Source organism: Ostrinia furnacalis, unplaced genomic scaffold, assembly GCF_004193835.3.
Source record: "Ostrinia furnacalis isolate ACB-3 unplaced genomic scaffold, ASM419383v2 OfSCF0353, whole genome shotgun sequence".
In the NCBI taxonomy this organism is placed as follows: domain Eukaryota; kingdom Metazoa; phylum Arthropoda; class Insecta; order Lepidoptera; family Crambidae; genus Ostrinia; species Ostrinia furnacalis.
This window is the reverse complement of record NW_021130592.1, coordinates 341,458-360,498: the sequence shown is the minus strand read 5'-3', so window position 1 is coordinate 360,498 and position 19,041 is coordinate 341,458. Positions and strand designations below refer to the sequence as shown.

General features: G+C 38.9%; 1 protein-coding gene across 2 annotated transcripts; it reads right to left on the bottom strand.

Moving 5' to 3' along the window:
- Window positions 1-2,558: 2,558 nt before the first annotated feature.
- Window positions 2,559-15,102, bottom strand: LOC114361098 (vesicular integral-membrane protein VIP36). Of its 2 annotated transcripts, none has more exons than XM_028316038.1 (6): window positions 14,909-15,102; window positions 14,702-14,817; window positions 12,476-12,673; window positions 9,795-9,957; window positions 7,510-7,676; window positions 2,559-4,817 (listed from the first exon to the last, which is right to left on the bottom strand). In XM_028316038.1, the coding sequence occupies exons 1-6, from the start codon at window positions 15,033-15,035 to the stop codon at window positions 4,605-4,607; spliced, it is 984 nt and encodes a 327-aa protein (XP_028171839.1). In that variant the 5' UTR covers window positions 15,036-15,102; the 3' UTR covers window positions 2,559-4,604. The 2 variants fall into 2 exon arrangements, with proteins under 2 accessions (XP_028171839.1, XP_028171830.1); XM_028316029.1 differs by lacking the exon at window positions 2,559-4,817 and adding an exon at window positions 6,350-6,746.
- Window positions 15,103-19,041: the final 3,939 nt, after the last annotated feature.

Genomic DNA, 19,041 nt, shown 5'->3' with positions numbered 1-19,041 from the left:
CACGCTTCTCGATTCTGCGATACGATTGGTCGTTCAATCAACAGCGTACGTCAGCTGTTTTGTTGACCAATCGTATCGCAGAATCGATGAAGCGTGTCTGGATTGTAGACGTTAAAAGTTACCGTAATCGGGGCTCTGGTTTAAGTCCTTTCAGCCATTAACTTTAGCAGGATCATTGCTTTGAGCTTAGGCTTTCGAGTTTGAAGCTTATTTTGAGGCATACATGACATGAGGATTCTGCTTTAGTATTGGACATCTTCATAGAGCCTGTTTTAAACCAATAGATATGTAACAAAACGTGAAAGTTGTAATTTCGAAATACGATACCTTTGCTCTAATGTTTCTTTTAGCAGTATCATTGCATAAGGATGGCTTGAGGTGAGGTATACTTTCACGCCCCTCGACTGTGCACTAATAGGCGGGCTCCAAGTTTTAAAGTAGGCTCATCCTAAATGTTTGCGATTAGTGTTGCTGTTTTAAAGCTAATGATTGATTGGGACAAAATAAAAACCCATTGAAAAGTTTATAAATTTTATTAAATTAAAAACACACATTAAACAACACTCGTACATAAATCAATAAACGCAAGGCATGGATATAACCTACTTATCACTTCAAAGTTTGTTGGTAGAGTATGATACAAAGTTTCTATCATTTGTATACAAACTTAAACAAAAAGGTAAAAGTACCTCAGTAGGTCTATAAACAGAGCAACTNATTAATGTGTACCTACAATATCGATACGTGATTGCAAATAGATTTATTACCTTCCTCTCTACATAGAGAATCAGGAAAAGGAACAGCATATAAGCTTAAAATGTTATAGTTGTAAGGGCATGTATTTTTAGTATCTTTAAATAAAAATAACAAAGTTTATGAATTCCAGTTTAACCCCCTTACTAATAAAACTTACACACTCGTTGAACAGTGTTTTAAAGTGACGTTTAGTATGGAAATGTCATTTAAAACAGTGTTCAACAACTGTGTTACTTTTTATTAGTAAGGGGGTTAGAGTGCACTTAATGATTTGATTTTAACTAAAATAGAAAGACACGGGTCTTAACGCGACGTGTTTATTATTGACAGTGGCGGATTAACGTATAAGCACTACAAGCACGTGCTTGGGGCCCCTGTTCTCCAGGGGCCTCCATCGTCCAAACGCCTCCAATTCCATCGTCTGCTGGCGCGCCAGCAGACTATGGAATTGGAGGCGTTTCATTTCATACTTACATTTTATCGAGATTTAGCCTATGTTACTCGTGAGTAATGTACCTAGCTTTCAAATGGTGAAAGAATTTTTAAAAACGGTCCATTAGTTTTTGAGCCTATTCATTACAACCAAACAAAGTTTTCCTCTTTATAATATTAGTACCTATAGATAAAGTAAAGTGCGTTTTCCCAAATATAAGTGGCGTTTAAAGAAAGAAAGAAAAATTTATTACGATGAACATCACTTATGTCATGACAGAGAATGTACACAGAAAAAAAGACAGAAATGGCACATAAATATTACAAGGAAATAAAAAGTGAACTGAGCAGTGAGCGAGCAGTGCTATCCTGTATATAACAATAATAATAATGTGCAAACATTTGTTGAATAAACATAATTATTGTAAATTAAAGATGCTACATAATAAAATAATACCCGTATTAAAATAATAATAATTGTGTATATGTGTAATATTTGTAAATGTATATAGGGTGTCCCGTAATGCAACGTCAAGCCGGAACTGGGTGTTGAGGCAAGTTATGCTGGTTATCAAAAAAATAAAAAATAAATCTATGTGTCATATTGTCAAAATAATAGGCATTTAAAAAAAACAAAAAAATCTACTCCCGGTGACGGTCTTTTTACTCGTGTTGCCACAAATCTTAACTTTTTCCATTTTTTTTTATTATGTAACCCTGAATAATGCTTCTCTTAATTGTTATCAAAATTACAAAACCAGCTGCTCCAGCTTGGATGAAAAAAAAAACATTATTCCCAAAAAAACTTTCAAAATAAAAATTTTGCCTAGTTTAAACTAACTGTACTGAAAATTGTACTACGCGAGTATGGCAAGTGACGTCATAATTTGGCGCATTTAGTAAGGATTCCNTAACAAATACCTCACTTAATTTTACTTCTATGCATTAAGTTCAAAAAGACAAAAGAAGACTATAGCCATGCCCTACCAGTGTTTATTGCAACAATAAATAATTATGCAATGTCATTACTACACTTAAAATAAAAAGAAAAGAATGCCGATTCGCAGCAGGAACATAAAAATATTTCACATACATATTAACAATGTCTAACTGTTGTAAATTGATTTAATAAATTCACTCTTTTCAACTGTGAAAAAATACCTCTTATTGTATTGCATAATATGAATTATATNTGATGGGTCGTAAAGGCACTTTTTTTGGGAATTTCGACAAACTAAATATACAGATCGATAGAGAATTAAATTCTGAGTAAAACTGTATAAATAACTCATTTTCGGTATTTTGTCCTTTACGACCTTTGAGCCCAGAGGTATCGATATTAGTTTGCATTGTTTGGCTAAATATTTGACCTAAAAACGGCGACAAAAAGCGTAGCTGCAGTAGACATAAGAGGTGTATTATATCTATGTGATTAAAACTCGTTGGTTTTGCTTCGATTTATGCATGTGCGAGTTTTTTCTTTCTACTTTAAGTGAAATTTTCTATCGATAAATTAGATTATCGATAGACACACAACACTAATCTCTAGTGTTACACTGATGTCGCATAAACCGAAGTTACACCTTTAGAGTAAATAAAGAGAGGCATTATGGGCAAATCAAATAACAAACCTAATGACTAATGGTTTTACAAACTAAAACTCATACAGAAATACATTCCACCGTAAAAAATAAGATCTTTGATTTAACATCTAACTACAGTTTATAGAAATATATTTTTCGGATAATCTAGCGTTTTTATAATAAAAGAAGCATACTTTGGGAAGGAAACAGAAAGGAATAATTAATTATTGGCATTTTCTAGTCAATATAGCATCATCTTACAAGCATCAACGTACAGTTAACGTCAAATAGTACGTGACACCCAAAGTGGCCAAAAAGCTGACAATACATTATTCCAATTTGAAAAAAAAAAAAAAAAAAAAAAAGTTGCGAACTTATTAGCTATTTTGGGTGTCACGAATTATTTGACTCTGATTGTACTAAAAACTCTGATTAAATATTTTTTATCGATAAAAATAATGATATGAAGATTATTGTCTATATTTTTATCTGATGATAAGAAAATTAGTGAAGATCGAAATCAAAATCTAGAATTCTAAGTTTTTTTTTATGTAATCGTGCACAGTAGTAAGCTATCTAAAAGTGTAGTTTTTAAAAGTTCATAGTATAGTAGAAATACAGGGAGTGCATGTGCATAAATATTGATTTTATAAGCTAGCTGATTTGTGGAGAAATTGTATGGCAATTTATTACGTAATAATATTATACAGTAAAGGGATTTTTATTTTTAATAAAATGGATGACTTAAATTCAAGATTAACAAAACTTCACGTCAGATTGACAACTTGTGACGTAATATGATGACGTTTCTCGAGTCTCTTATTTATAGTGCATTTTTTACTGCTCGCAAAAATCTAACACTAATTTAGAGTAAGGCCGGGTTTCCACCAAAGCTGAGCGGAGAGAAGTGTTTGTATAAGGAATCAGGATGCTAAACCAAAATGGAGCGGAGAGGTGACGTGAAAATAACGAAATTTGATTGATTATTCAAAGACATCTCCTCTCCTTTGATGGAAAACGGGCCTAAGGCGTGTAAATTGCTGTATATCTACTATCTAAGTATTATTTAGAATTAATTGTTTATATTGTTTTATCAAAATTTGGGCAGTATTATTTTTAACTATGTCTAATTTGTTGACACCAAAGGACCATCTACATTTTTATCTAATAAATAAATTATTTAAAACCTCCCATATTGTTGTAATTAAATGCAATCAATGACTATTTCAAACTTTTCAAAGAGATTTCTATTGTTTAATATTTAATTAAATTTTAGTAACATTCTGACACCAGCCAGCTAAATTGTTTGTAGCGTGAAAAATATATTCAACATTGCTTTTATACTTTTTTCAATATTGCCATTGTTAGATTTGTAATTAATTTTGTTTTACGTTAATTAGGAATGTTTTGACTTTGATGTCGTTCATGACGTAATTTTAAAATTAAATTACAATTTCATAAAATAAATACGCATACTTATTACGTTGATTTTATCACACTCGTTAATTTAGTTCGTAACATAATCTTTAGTGGTCAATTAGGTAGGGTGACCAGATTGTTTGAAAGCCTCCAGAAAAAATAAAAGTAACAACTATCTAGCCCACCACAAAAAAGGGATTCCTACCAAACCTATATTACGACTGTATTGGTGCATGTACACTATGCGACAAATTATCCAAGACGAAGGGAAGTATGGGCGACGCACGGCGAAACTAACCGAAATGCGTGTTTACACTACATCTCAATCAATTTCCCGCATAGTGTATTTGCGCCATATAGTTTGGTCACCCTACCACTGCCAATACGTACCATATTGTTTATGTACCATAGCCATCAGTACAATCTTTTCCTGGACTGTTCCTGTCTCTTCTGATACCACATAATGCCCAGTACAACTATGACGCACACTACTATTGCTATCGCCATCATGTATAGGAAGGTTTTGACTCCAGACATAGCGGGTTTGGCGTCTTCCACTCTCTCCCTTGGCGCTTCGAAGGACGCTGCTGATGGGATTATCTGCGATCTGTCTTCATCTTTGTTTTGCTGGAAGAGACAGAATAGGTTTAAGTAAGTAGATATTGAGTCGTGTCTGTTTGTGTATCAAATATTCACGGAAACGGACGTCATTTGGGACGAGCGATTTTGAATTGAGTAAGAAAAATCCCAAGAATCCCAATTGGCAAGACGAACCGTATGGCTCGTAGCTACTGTGAAAAAGTTATCAGATCTCTTGATCATGTAGACTTGTAGAGCCAAGCTTCTAATTCTAGACCTTACTGTATGTATAGCCAAAGTATAATGTAGCATGGCATTGAAATGACTTAAGATCACAGTTCAACAAACTAATAACGTAACGAAAAATTGTTAATCGCTGCCTGCATCCAGGTGCTTTTCGCAAACTTCACTAGATCATCGGTCCATCTAGTCGGGGGCCTGCAACAGCCTTCCAGCCCGTGGTCGCCACTCGAGAACTTTCTTCGACGAGCTGTGTGCCCCGCCCACTGCCACTTAAGTTTGGTTGGTGGTAGGGCTTGTTCTAAGTCCACCTGGCTAGCTACCACCATCTTACCTAAGTCTGTCGCCATAACAACAATGTTAACAGCATTGTTGTGTTCCGGCAGTTAGAGGTAAGATAGCCAGTTCCTCCGTGGTTGAGGATTCCGGGTGAAGTTCGCTTCCACCTTCGGCCTGATCGTCACTTACCATCAGGTGAGATACAGGCCAAGAGCTTCCTCGTTGTGGATAAAAAAAAATAAAAAACAAAATTCTATTTATAAACAAGGGACAATTCTTACCGTTTCCAACAGATCCAGTTCATACATCTTGACGGAGATGATGTCATGGTTGTCGCTCAGGTCCCCAGTGGTAGCTGACGCCCCGAAGAAGTAGCCCGTGGGCAGTAACACGTTCTCAACCCTGAGGCATTCCTTCCACGCGTTCTTGCCTTCGAGGTCCGTTGATACTGGGGATGGAAAAATTTGAGTTATATTTTATCTTGATAAGACTACAGACATTTACGTCCGTATTCACAAACATTACTATGAGGTCTCACAGTGCGGGTGGACGCACAGGATCACACACGAACCAATCAGACAGACCTCTATTAAACGCTGCTTCATTTAAGCAAGCTTCGTTTGTAACATAATTACGCGCGAGCGATAATGATGGGTAGCTTGGGGTCATTGGACGAAATTCTTCGTGATAGGCGACCGGACTTTAAGAGAGCCCTTGGTCATCGCTGAGATGTACAGGTGATGGTGCTACGGGAAACTAGGATAAGTTACTCACCAACAGAACTGAGGTCCGGTTTCCACCAAGACGGAGCAGAGCGGAGCGGAGAAGTATTTAGAATAACTAATCAGATTTCATTATTTCTAAATCTCCATTCCGCTCCGCTTAGGTGAACATGGATCGAGCGGAGATGAGAGAAGTGTCGGGCGGACTAATTTTTCTATAGAATTTGACAGCGGCGGCGGCTTCATAGACAGCATAGACTGACAGCTACGCACAGCTCAACATCTTNAGCCCACCACAAAAAAGGGATTCCTACCAAACCTATATTACGACTGTATTGGTGCATGTACACTATGCGACAAATTATTATCCAAGACGAAGGGAAGTATGGGCGACGCACGGCGAAACTAACCGAAGTGCGTGTTTACACTACATCTCAATCAATTTCCCGCATAGTGTACTTGCGCCATATAGTTTGGTCACCCTACCACCAATACGTACCATATTTTTTATGTACCATAGCCATCAGTACAATCGTTTTCTGGACTGTTCCTGTCTCTTCTGATACCACATAATGCCCAGTACAACTATAACGCATACTACTATTGCTATCGCCATCATGTATAGGAAGGTTTTGACTCCAGACATAGCGGGTTTGGCGTCTTCCACTCTCTCCCGTGGCGCTTCGAAGGACGCTGCTGATGGGATTATCTGAGATCTGTCTTCATCTTTGTTTTGCTGGAAGAGAGAGAATAGGTTTAAGTCAGTAGATAGTTCGTATGTTTGGTATGTATCAAATAATACACGGAAACGGACGTCATTTGGGACGAGATTTTGAATTGAGTAAGAAAAATCCCACAAAAAAATTTACATGTAAAATGTTGGCAAGACGAACCGTATGGCTCGTACCTACTGTGAAAAAGTTATCAGAACTCATGTTCACGTAGACTTGTAGAGCGAAGCTTCTAATTCTACACCTTACTGTATGTATAGCCAAAGTATAATGTAGCATGCCATTGAAATGACTTAAGATCAAAGTTCAACAAGCTAAAAACGTAACGAAAAATTGTTAATCGCTGCCTGCATCCAGGTGCTTTCCGCAAACTTCACTAGATCATCGGTGCACCTAGTCGGAGGCCCGCATCCGCTGCCTTCCAGCCCGTGGTCGCCACTCGATAACTTTCTTCGACGAGTGTGTGCCCCGCCCACTGCCACTTAAGTTTGGTTGGTGGTAGGGCTTGTTCTAAGTCCGCCTGGCTTGCTACCACCATCTTACCTAAGTCTGTCGCCATAACAACAATGTTAACAGCATTGTTGTGTTCCGGCAGTTAGAGGTAAGATAGCCAGTTCCTCCGTGGTTGAGGATTCCGGGTGAAGTTCGCTTCCACCTTCGGCCTGATCGTCACTTACCATCAGGTGAGATACAGGCCAAGAGCTTCCTCGTTGTGGATAAAAAAAATAAAAAACAAAATTCTATTTATAAACAAGTGACAATTCTTACCGTTTCCAACAGATCCAGTTCGTACATCTTAACCGAGATGATGTCATGGTTGTCGCTCAGGTCCCCAGTGGTGGCTGACGCCCCGAAGAAGTAGCCGGTGGGCAGTAACACGTTCTCAACCCTGAGGCATTCCTTCCACGCGTTCTTGCCTTCGAGGTCCGTTGATACTGGGGATAGAAAGAATTGGTGTTATATTTTTATTTAGACAGCTGTGGGAGAATTGTTCTCCGAAGATGCAGGGAATAATGAGGGCCATAGTTTTTATACTAAGGCACCATCTTACTAACTTTAACAAACTTCAAAAGTCGGTCAAACTCCATACAAGAACTGATAAAGTAAGATGGTGCAACTGAGCCTTACAGTTACAGCCTATTCTACAGTGGCGCCATTCTGGTGAGTGCAAATGCGGTAGTCCTACCGCTTCAGCGTTCACCAGTTAGCGCCACTGTCACTCGCCATTAGCAAGTGACATTGACATTACACTAGGAAGTGGCACCAACACCAACTGGTGAGAGAGTCAGTTTTTTTTTGGTCAGATCGTTTGATTTCGCTCCTCCAACAAAGCAACTCTGTGGGCATCTGCTCACCCTGGGTACGCCCATGACGGGAGGGGTCACATTGACATAATTATGACGTGACAGAGCATATATAGTTCCAAAATACTGGACTGTCCTGTCGATGACATTGACAGTGGGGCGCCACCGTCAATACCGGATCGCTGGTTCAGATTTTTGCCATGTTGGAAACCATATAGTTGAACGATGGTAGCGCCCCCCTGTCATTGAGTTTGGTGGGACAGTTCAGCGTGGGTCATCTATAAACTTGAAGCACATCTCAAGTCTCGCTGACGTTGACGTCACAAAAACCCCCTCCTTTACCTCAGATACTGACTCAGTCAAGCGCTAGAGCTATGTGAATCTCCCGGCACTCACCGACGAGCGTGTCGTCCTTGTAGACGATGGACAGATGCGTGTCGTGGTTGAAGTTGCGGAACTTGGCCTCGCAGCCGGCGAGCTGCGTGTGCGTGCCGTCGCGGTCGTGGTCGTAGTGCAAGGAGCCGTTGTTGATCGTCAAGTTTCCACCAAGGCGGAGCAGAGCGGAGCGGAGAAGTGTTTTGAATAACCAATCAGATTTCATTATTTCCACATCTCCATTCCGCTCTGCTTAGGTAGAAATGGATCGAGCGGAGAAGAGAGGAGAAGTGTCAGGCAGACTAATTTTTCTATAAGTCAGATCGTCGATCGACTTAGCTCCTTTAAAGCGATTCTGTGTGATTTCCAGAGGGAGACAGCTGCCCCCGTTTTGCCCGCCCCTGGGTACGCTCATGAAGGGCGGGGTGACATTGACATATTATGACGTAACAGAGCATACAAATCTGAAGTCTCGCTGACGTTTGACTTCTCAAAAACACCTCGCTCCCCTATCTCAGATACTTACGCGCTAAATCTACATATAGAGCGAATCTCCCGTCACTCACCAAAAACCGCATGTTTTCATGCTATGTCTCCTCTCGTCTCCGCTCCGCAATGATGGAAGCCGGGCCTACAATGGATCTCCGCCACTCACCGACGAGCGTGTCGTCCTTGTAGACGATGGACAGATGCGTGTCGTGGTTGAAGTTGCGGAACTTGGCCTCGCAGCCGGCGAGCTGCGTGTGCGTGCCGTCGCGGTCGTGGTCGTAGTGCAAGGAGCCGTTGTTGATCGTCAAGTATCCACCAAGGCGGAGCAGAGCGGAGCGGAGAAGTGTTTTGAATAACCAATCAGATTTCATTATTTCCACATCTCCATTCCGCTCTGCTTAGGTAGAAATGGATCGAGCGGAGAAGAGAGGAGAAGTGTCAGGCAGACAAATTTTTCTATAAGTCAGATCGTCGATCGCCTTAGCTCCTTTAAAGCGATTCTGTGTGATTTCCAGAGGGAGACAGCTGCCCCCGTTTTGCCCGCCCCTGGGTACGCCCATGAAGGGCAGGGTGACATTGACATATTATGACGTAACAGAGCATACAAATCTGAAGTCTCGCTGACGTTTGACTTTTCAAAAACGCTCTCCCCTATCTCAGACACTAAAACGCGCTAGAGCTATAGAGCGAATCTCCCGCCACTCACCAAAAACAGCATTCTATGTTTGCCGCATGTTTTCATGCTACGTCTCCTCTCGTCTCCGCTCCGCAATGATGGAAGCCGGGCCTACAATGGATCTCCGCCACTCACCGACGAGCGTGTCGTCCTTGTAGACGATGGACAGATGCGTGTCGTGGTTGAAGTTGCGGAACTTGGCCACTCACCGACGAGCGTGTCGTCCTTGTAGACGATGGACAGATGCGTGTCGTGGTTGAAGTTGCGGAACTTGGCCTCGCAGCCGGCGAGTTGTGTGTGCGTGCCGTCGCGGTCGTGGTCGTAGTGCATGGACCCGTTGTTGATCATCGCTGAGATATATGGGTGTTGATGCTGGAAGGTATAATGGCGGTCATCATCATCATCATGATGCAATAAACATTTATGACTATCAGTATCATCATTAGGAGCATGGTCTTTAATAAGGTATTTGCCACCACCAATTAATGATATACTTTTTAGGGTTCCGTAGCCAAAATGGCAAAAACGGAACCCTTATAGTTTCGTCATGTCCGTCTGTCCGTCTGTCCGTCTGTCCGTCTGTCCGTCTGTCACAGCCGATTTACTCGGAAACTATAAGTACTACAGTGATGAAATTTGATGGGAATATGTGTTGTATGAACCGCTACAAAATTATGACACTAAATAGTAAAAAAAAGAATTGGGGGTGGGGCCCCCCATACATGTAACTGAGGGATGAAAATTTTTTTTCGATGTACATACCCGTGTGGGGTATCAATGGAAAGGTCTTTTAAAATGATATAAAGTTTTCTAAAAAACATTTTTCTTAAAGTGAACGGTTTTTGAGATATCAGCTCTCAAAGTCGTAAAAAGTATGTCCCCCCCCCTCTATTTTTATAACTACGGGGTATAAAATTCTAAAAAAAATAGAGGTGATGCATGCTAATTAACTCTTTCAACGATTTTTGGTTTGATCAAAGTATCTCTTATAGTTTTTGAGATAGGTTGATTTAACTGTAATTTTGGTTATATTTGCTGCTACGGAACCCTTTGTGCGCGAGCCCGACTCGCACTTGGCCGGTTTTTTAAAATTGACAAAACGACACTCTCCCATAGATTTTGTATGGCAATACTAGCTAGTGACGTCATTATTCTGGAACGCGGGTTTGTCGAATGAACCTCGATGCCCGCGCCGCTCGACTATTGTGGTGAGCCCACTTATAACAAAAACATATTTAGCTTAGAATGAGGGGTTAACTGGGGGAGGCTTTTACCCAAGTGGGGCAACAAACTAAGGAAATAAGAATTAATGAAATAAAACTGTGATGTGGAATGTAAAGCTATAATAATAATGAGGGGTTAACGGGACTTATTAATTTGTGCAATACAAATTGTATGTAATTTTTTCAATTAGTTTTTAGGACGAGACAAGCGACAGATTTGTGATTAACGGAATTGATCGTATCTGCTGGAAGAAGAAACTTGCAAAACAGTTTGTAAAGTTCTTAATCAATCTGTATATCTAGTAAAATCTACTTACATTGTGAGCACCGTTATGGTTGCTGTAAGTGTCCAGTATGATAGCCAGTCCATAGAAGTAATCCTTGCTACCAAACACAGGCCCTTGCTGCATTCGGTCCCGCACGTACCACAGCGCGAACCCATCTCCGTAAAGATCCTTGCCGCGACCGTGGACTTTGAACTGCACTTGAAGCTCCCAGTTGCGAGTGAAGCAAGGCTGGAAGGTAATGGGATGATGGTGAATATCCTGACATTTTACTCAGTGATGTCTAGTGAACTAATTTATTGTATGTGTGGTACACCACCTTGGCGGGCGATGGAGCGGGCTATGCTCGGAGTTTCCCTGCGTGATCGAATCAGAAATGAGGAGATCCGCAGAGAACCAAAGTGACTGACGTAGCCCACAGAATCGCCAAAATCAAGTGGCAGTGAGCGGGGGACATAGCTCGTAGAGCTGATGGCTGCTGAGACAGAAAAGTTCTCGAGTGGCAACTACAAGCCGGAAGGCCTGCCCATTCGGTGGACCGACGATCTGGTGAAGGTCGCGGGAGGTGCCTGGATGCGGGCGGCGCAGGACCGGTCTTTGTGGAAAACCTTGGGGGAGGCCTTTGTCCAGCAGTGGATATCTTTCAGCTGAATCGAACGAACGAAATATTTTGACATTATACATTGATGTCTAGTGAACTTTGTATAAGCATTGGGTCTTGCTTGACTCATTAGGGCACTATGGAGGCGCCACATCCGTATATACCGGGGGGCCGGATTCAACGGTCTGGTGAAATGGGGACATAGGTTTAAGCTTCAAATATTGTATTGTATTTGAGGAAATTATTTATGAGATTTGAGGACATATAAATCTATTTGAAGGTAAAAACATTTCTTTTTATTTTATTAACAAAATTTTACCTTTTTGGAACATTCAAAGGATCATAAAGCCAGAATTACTTTGCTATTAACATCAACCACGTATTTTGAATTTCATGGTAAAGATTTAATAGACCATGAATTCATAGTGATAACAAAAACATGGCTGCGTGCAATAGTAGACCTTAGTCGCATGTTTTTAAGTACTACTTTGACATTGCTCTCATTTTTACAANAAAAAAAACTAATATTCCCATTAATTCCTCATGCTAAACTTAGTAATTTGTGCAATAAAAATCACCATGAATGTAATTCTTTCATTTAGTTTGGGTATATGATAAGACAAGTGATAGATTATTATTTGTGACTAACTGAATTGCTCGAATCTGCTAGAAGAAACTTGTAAAACAAGCAATTTGTAAAGTTCTTAACAGGTCTGTATATCGGTCTATTCCACTTTGATCACCTGGGTGATCAAATCCTTAAGTAAATAAAATCTGCTTACATTGTGAGCACCGTTATGGTTGCTGTAAGTGTCCAATATAATAGCCAGTCCGTAGAAGTAATCCTTGCTACCGAACACAGGCCCTTGCTGCATTCGGTCCCGCACGTACCACAGCGCGAACCCATCGCCGTAAAGATCCTTGCCGCGACCGTGGACTTTGAACTGAACTTGAAGCTCCCAGTTGCGAGTGAAGCAAGGCTGGAAAGTAATGGGATGATGGTGAATATCCTGACATTTTACTCAGTGATGTCTAGTGAACTAATTTATTGTATAAGTGTGGTACACCACCTTGGCGGGCGATGGAGCGGGCTATGCTCGGAGTTTCCCTGCGTGATGGAATCAGAAATGAAGAACGCAGAGAACCAAAGTGACTGACATAGCTCGCAGAATCGCTAAAATCAAGTGGCAGTGGGCGGGGCACATAGCTCGTAGAGCTGATGGCCGCTGAGACAGAAAAGTTCTCGAGTGGCAACTACAAGCCGGAAGGCCTGCCCATTCGGTGGACCGACGATCTGGTGAAGGTCGCGGGAGATGCCTGAATGCGGGCGGCGCAGGACCGGTCTTTGTGGAAAACCTTGGGGGAGGCCTTTGTCCAGCAGTGGACATCTTTCGGCTGAATCGAACGAACGAAACATTTTGACATTATACAGTGATGTCTAGTGAATTTTGTAAAAGCATTGAGTAAGAGCCCTGACTCATTAGGGCACTATGGCGGCGCCACATCCGTATGTACCGGGGGGCCTGGTGGGAACGGTCTGGTGAAATAGGGGCATAGGTTAAGCTTAAACATTGTATTGTATTTGAGGAAATTATTTGTGAGATTTGAGAAATATAAATCTATTTGAAGGAAAAAACATATTAACAAAATTTTACCTTTTTGGAACATTTTTAAAGATCGTAAAGCCCTATTTACTTTGCTATTAACATCAACCACGTAATTTGAATTTCATGGTGAAGATTTAATGGACCATGAATTCATAGTGATAACAAAAACATGGCTGCGTGCAATAGTAGACCTTAGTTACATGTTTTTAAGTACTGTTTTGACATTGCTCTCATTTTTACAACCTTGAGCTGTTCTGGTTAGTTACACATACCAAGTTTAATTGCTAAACTGTAAGTAGGTACTATCACAAGCTACATAACAATTTTTGCATGTAATTACAAATAAATATGTTAAATGATCAGTAACATGCATACATATGTCATGCTATACATATGTATAGGATATAATAATAGGAAACATTTGCCAGAAAACATTTGATCAAATAAAATGTAATATGCCATTTTGAAAAATCATACAAATGTGTTTTTTCATGATTACAGTGATGCAGATGTGGTAAGTAAAGGTGAATACAGACTAGAGCATTTACTTGTAACAGAACAACGAGCCGCTCTATGAAATGTCTAGTGTTTCACCCTGTCACTAACTAAACGTCATACATTTTACCTGCATTGTACTATTCGCAAGAACGTTACATTACATAGAAATTTTCTAGTCTATCTATGCTCACCTTATTAGATAGCTTTTATAAATTCACAGCTTTTTAAAATTATGTTAAAACTACAAATATTGGAATAAGTTTTTATGAAGAAAATAATGATTCAGTCACGATACAGTCATAATAATGAAACTTCATGGTTTAGTAATAAAATCTATGTTCAAAAACTTTTCAAAAAGTTGACATGCATGAGTTATTTAAAATGCAGATACCACTGAACTGATTAATTATTTAGTTTTGTAAAAAAAATGCACTAACACGGATGAATAAATTCAGTATCTTACAATCTATGATTCATCATTCAAATCTAACTGGGTAACAATATTAGTTAATTTATTGATACTGCTGTTTAATTGATTATGACCAGAATAATGAGCACATAATCACCCATTAACACAAATTACAAAGCAAACTAGGTTATGTACGTACAACAAAGTTGGTATATGAGATTGTCAATTCAATACTCAAGACGAGCATTTGCATACAATTAATTGAGCATATTGTAAGATGTCATTTAGGTATGACGCCAAAACTATTATTGTACATTAGTATCTATTTGTGGAACAATTTATCAATAAAGCAAGCAATTTGTAGGACATTCTTGAAGATTGATAAGAAATATTGGTCAAAAATGACTTGTGTGATTAGTCAAGTTCGCCGATTTATTGCTTGATAACGCATGCTCTAGGTAAATATTTAATTATTGACTCTCTTGAGTACTCACGGCGGTGTTCCAAAGAGCGCCCGACTTCGATTGCAGGTCGGGAGTCAACCGAACGTAATTAGAAGTAACTATTGTGCTACCTAAAAAGTCCCAGTAAGGAACCGACATTCCACTCCCTGCAAATAAACCACAATTGTTTTAATCAAATAGGTAATTTCTGCACAATTGCTACGAAGATCAAAGTCAACCATGTCACAGGTCACTCACCCTGGTACGGCTTTGTAAGGGAATGCTCCCGTCGCACATAGTCCCGTGTATTCCATTCCGCGAAAATGGGACTACAGAACGAGAATAAAATTAGGATTCGTGTCAGCAAATTGCCTTTTCGGTACATTTTTGCAATTTTCACCGATTCTAGCTGCAAAACTGACAAGCACACCGATTGACAGCGTAAACGCCAAATCATGGCAGATTTTTGACATTACTTTTTTCTTTTTATTGGCCTTGGATAGAAAGTATTTTGGTTGGTAGTTTTCGTGAATCTTTGAAACTTTTGAAAAGTAATCAAGATATTTTTGATTAATCTTTAATTCATTGTTTTAAAACCAATCACATTTCATATTTGTTTTAGTTGATTAAGGATCAATAACAATCAAAGAAACAAAAGTTTAGAAACCACTAGTAGAATTAATTATTGTTATGTGGCAACATCAAAAGTCGATAAAGCAGCACAAAAGTGTTAAGCGCCATCTATTGAGGAATTATGATGTATATGTATTATGAGTAAGCTTCATGAAGCAATTTAGTTTTTAAGAGAACTAATAGATGGCGCTATTTTCAAATTACAAATAATTGAATATGATGAATACTGATTTTAGAAGACTATATTATTATTCTTAATTTTAACTTATTTGTGTAAAAGAATATAAAATAATGTAAAAATTATAAATTACATATTTTTTTCCCCATGGTCACATAATATTTTTTCGTTTAAGTTTGTTTTTGCAATGTACGTATAGCCTGACCAGGAACATAAAAACCCTGGCATAGAGGCGCGTCAATCGCATTTGATAGTGCAACACTGAGTACAGTCGTACCTGTGTTAAATTAATAGGCTAACTTTATGTATCAGGATTCAGGATTACGGGCTAATTTGATATTTTCATAAATTAACGAAAAAATATTATTAAAGGTAACCTGATTTAAATAAATTAAATGAAACCATCAATCGAGCTAGTAGAATTTATTTTATTATTCATCAATAATCAAATTCAGAACTTGAATATTCAACTGCAATGTCTGCTCATGAACGCTTCAAACTCGGTTCTTCTTTCCCAATCCCATAAAATTCAACACTTAGAAAGTGACAAAATTTTAAAATAGGTAGTTGAAACAAACCACAGCTAATTTTCATAGTGGACTGTACTATACGATAAACATGTCAGTCAATTTGACAACCTTTGTCGGAAACATTATTCAATGAAAATATTGTCCGAACCCTTAGTATTTCTCTTCGACAAATACTTTAACACATTGTGAACCACTTTTCTTTCACGACTATAAAAATATTTTAGCAATTTAATTCATAAAACCAATTGCGCACATTTAAAATAAAGTTTGTTTACACTTTGACAGCAATAGACTGACATGCAAGGTGACATGTCAATGAAGTTTTCAGTTACTGTTGCCATTAAAAGAAATTAGTACCATTAGTTTTCCGCAACATGGCGAGGGTTTTTATGTTCCTGGTCAGGCTATACCTACCTACTTACGTATCATCCTATAGGCACTGGCTGGCTGAAACTTACTATTTTTATTAATTAAATACGTACATAATATTATGACTGTACTTTTCTTGAGGATTTAAATATTATTTGCGTAGAAAAACTTGTTATTGTCTTGGGCAATTGGGCATTCCTTAGGTATTGAACTAATCTATCTACTATCTATGTATATAAATAAAAATGAATTGATGTTCGTTAGTCTGATTAAAACTCGAGAACGGCTGGGCCGATTGAGTTGATTTTGGTTTTAAAATGTTTGTCGTAGTCCAGTCCAGGGTATTAGGTCTAAACGGTGAGCAAATACGCGCGCGATATTGTTTTTCTGTGACAGACAAAATCCCACGCGGGCGAAGCCGCGGGCGGAAAGCTAGTAATAAATAAGACGATAAAGTACCTACCTTAGAATACCTTTATGAAGTTTTTATTCAGCACAAGGATTTAAAAATAACTAATCAAAAACGCCAGCAAAAATAAACCTAGCAATAAAGTTACAGAAAAACATGAAGTTTCATTAAATGTATCTTAAGTAGGTAGGTATGATAAGGTTTTAAAATTGTACCTATACCTACCTGCTTACATAAAGTTACCTAGGCATACTTAAAGATCAGAGAAAGAACTTAAAACATCAGAAATCGCAATTAACTTTTCCCTAGCCTATTTTGATAAGAATTTCAGTATTTTATACGATACCAAATTTGGATAACTAGGTTTATTTGAACTACGCTTAAAACATATTAAGCTATCACCATTAAAAGTCTACAGACATGTTAAACGAACCCATGCTTCTAAGTAAACTTTTCTACCCATAAAACTTTCGACTTGCATTTCGTTAACGAATTTCGTGAGCAGGCGCAGACTGGTAAAAGTTGCGATTCGAAATGTCATTGACCTTCCGGACAAGTGGCTATGACCTTACAGAGGTCTATATATGTATATATGTAGCAAACAGTGGCGATGGCGAAAGTAGTGTGGTGCATCCATCACGGGAGAAAGTGAGGCACACCCTTCTTGGCTCAGACGGTCAAGCGCTCATTTTGAATTTCCACGTGGTCAAGTGCTGTATTGTCTAGTACAGCTATTTTGTAGGGTTCCGTACAGCACTCGCTTCATGAAGGAAGCGTTATATCCAAAAGTGTGTACGAAATTCGTATAATTATGAGAACTAGCCAAGTTAGACCTTAGGCTACAATTTATTATCCTAAGTTAATTTATTTTATGTTGTTATAAATAGTACATTTAAACTTGGCAGTTGGCACCTAGATTTCGATCTCACTTTTTGTCGTCTCCTTAAGAGCAAAATATTTGACGATTTGTAAGCATTATTTTTTAGTCTACTTATACAAATAAAGAAATTTTGACTTTGACTTTGAAAAAGAGGTTGTTGACCAAAAACGTCAGAATCAAGAACATAAACTGGGTTTATATTTTGAAGCCTTTCGTTCAGTGTCCAACTGTCCAATCAGGAGGTTCGAAGGACTCTTACTGGAGGTATTTACAGAGGGAACAAAAGCTAATGACCAATAATTTTAATGAGAAAGCCTTGGAAGAGCCTAAACCAACATCTAACCTGTGGTTAATGGGTGTCTATGTATGGTAATTCGCGCGTAAATCTAGCTAACAGGCGATGGGGTCGTAAGTTTGTAACGAAAGCTGTAACTACAATCGCTTCCTACAACGTCGTAGGAACGTTTACTTTCTGGACAGTGTTTGAGTAATGAATAATTCTCTTAGCATTGGTTATCATTATAAAATGTTTAAATGTTTCAAAATTGTGCCTATTTGTCTTTGTACTGTTTAAACTTACTGAAACTGGTAATCTCGGGACGTTACAGTGTAATTTTAAAGTTATGACCTCGATTTATCTGCTAGTTATGGGTTAAGTATTTAAACCTTATTTGTTGTACTGTTTTTGTATTTTTAATGGGTCGCATTCAAGAAAATGAGGTTGGTAGAGTTAAGCAATAGCAGCTGCTTGAGTGTTTTGGACCATTTTATCATCATCATCATCATTTCAGCCACAGGACGTCCACTGCAGAACACAGACCTCCCCCAATGATTTCCACATAGCCCCGTTGGTAGCGGCCTGCATCCAGCGTCTTCCTGCAACCTTATAAGGTCGTCGGTCCATTTATTATACCTATAATACCTAAGTTGTAAAACTGAGTTTACATTAATAGGTAGACACCTGCGTCGATAGTCTGCTATAGAAGAGCACTGCTTTCCACGATTTTCTAAATATGTCTCTACTACCCTCATCTCAAAATTCCTGATTTGACCACTAATCATTCACAGAAGTCATTTACCATCATCATGTTAAGTACACTAGGGACGAAATAGCTTCCCAAATCGATAAATTGAGCTCTCGATTTCGTCGATGCTCATGACCATGAGCCTCGACCCAATTCCTTAGCCCATTTCCTCTGGCCTCTGACGTCACGACTTTCTTCAACGAAAGTGATAGATAAAACCAAAAGTGATCTACCCCGAAGGCCGTCAGCCTGACCTACCACAACACTATTTAGGCCAGAGAAATCAGTGAAAGTCAGTTTTTGACCGTGATCTACTCACAACACTTTTCCTATGCCTTAAGAAGTTACATCGGGCAAAGAACATTAG

What these genes read in the sequence shown, in the direction of transcription:
- LOC114361098 (XM_028316038.1), bottom strand. Translation starts at nt 15,035, where the DNA reads ATGTACCGAAAAGGCAATTTGCTGACACGAATCCTAATTTTATTCTCG. An exon ending in ACCATAACGGTGCTCACAAT is followed by an intron (nt 9,958 to 12,475) that starts GTAAGCAGATTT and finishes TATACCTTCCAG; the next exon opens with CATCAACACCCATATATCTC. An exon ending in CAAGGACGACACGCTCGTCG is followed by an intron (nt 7,677 to 9,794) that starts GTGAGTGGCCAA and finishes TTCTATCCCCAG; the next exon opens with TATCAACGGACCTCGAAGGC.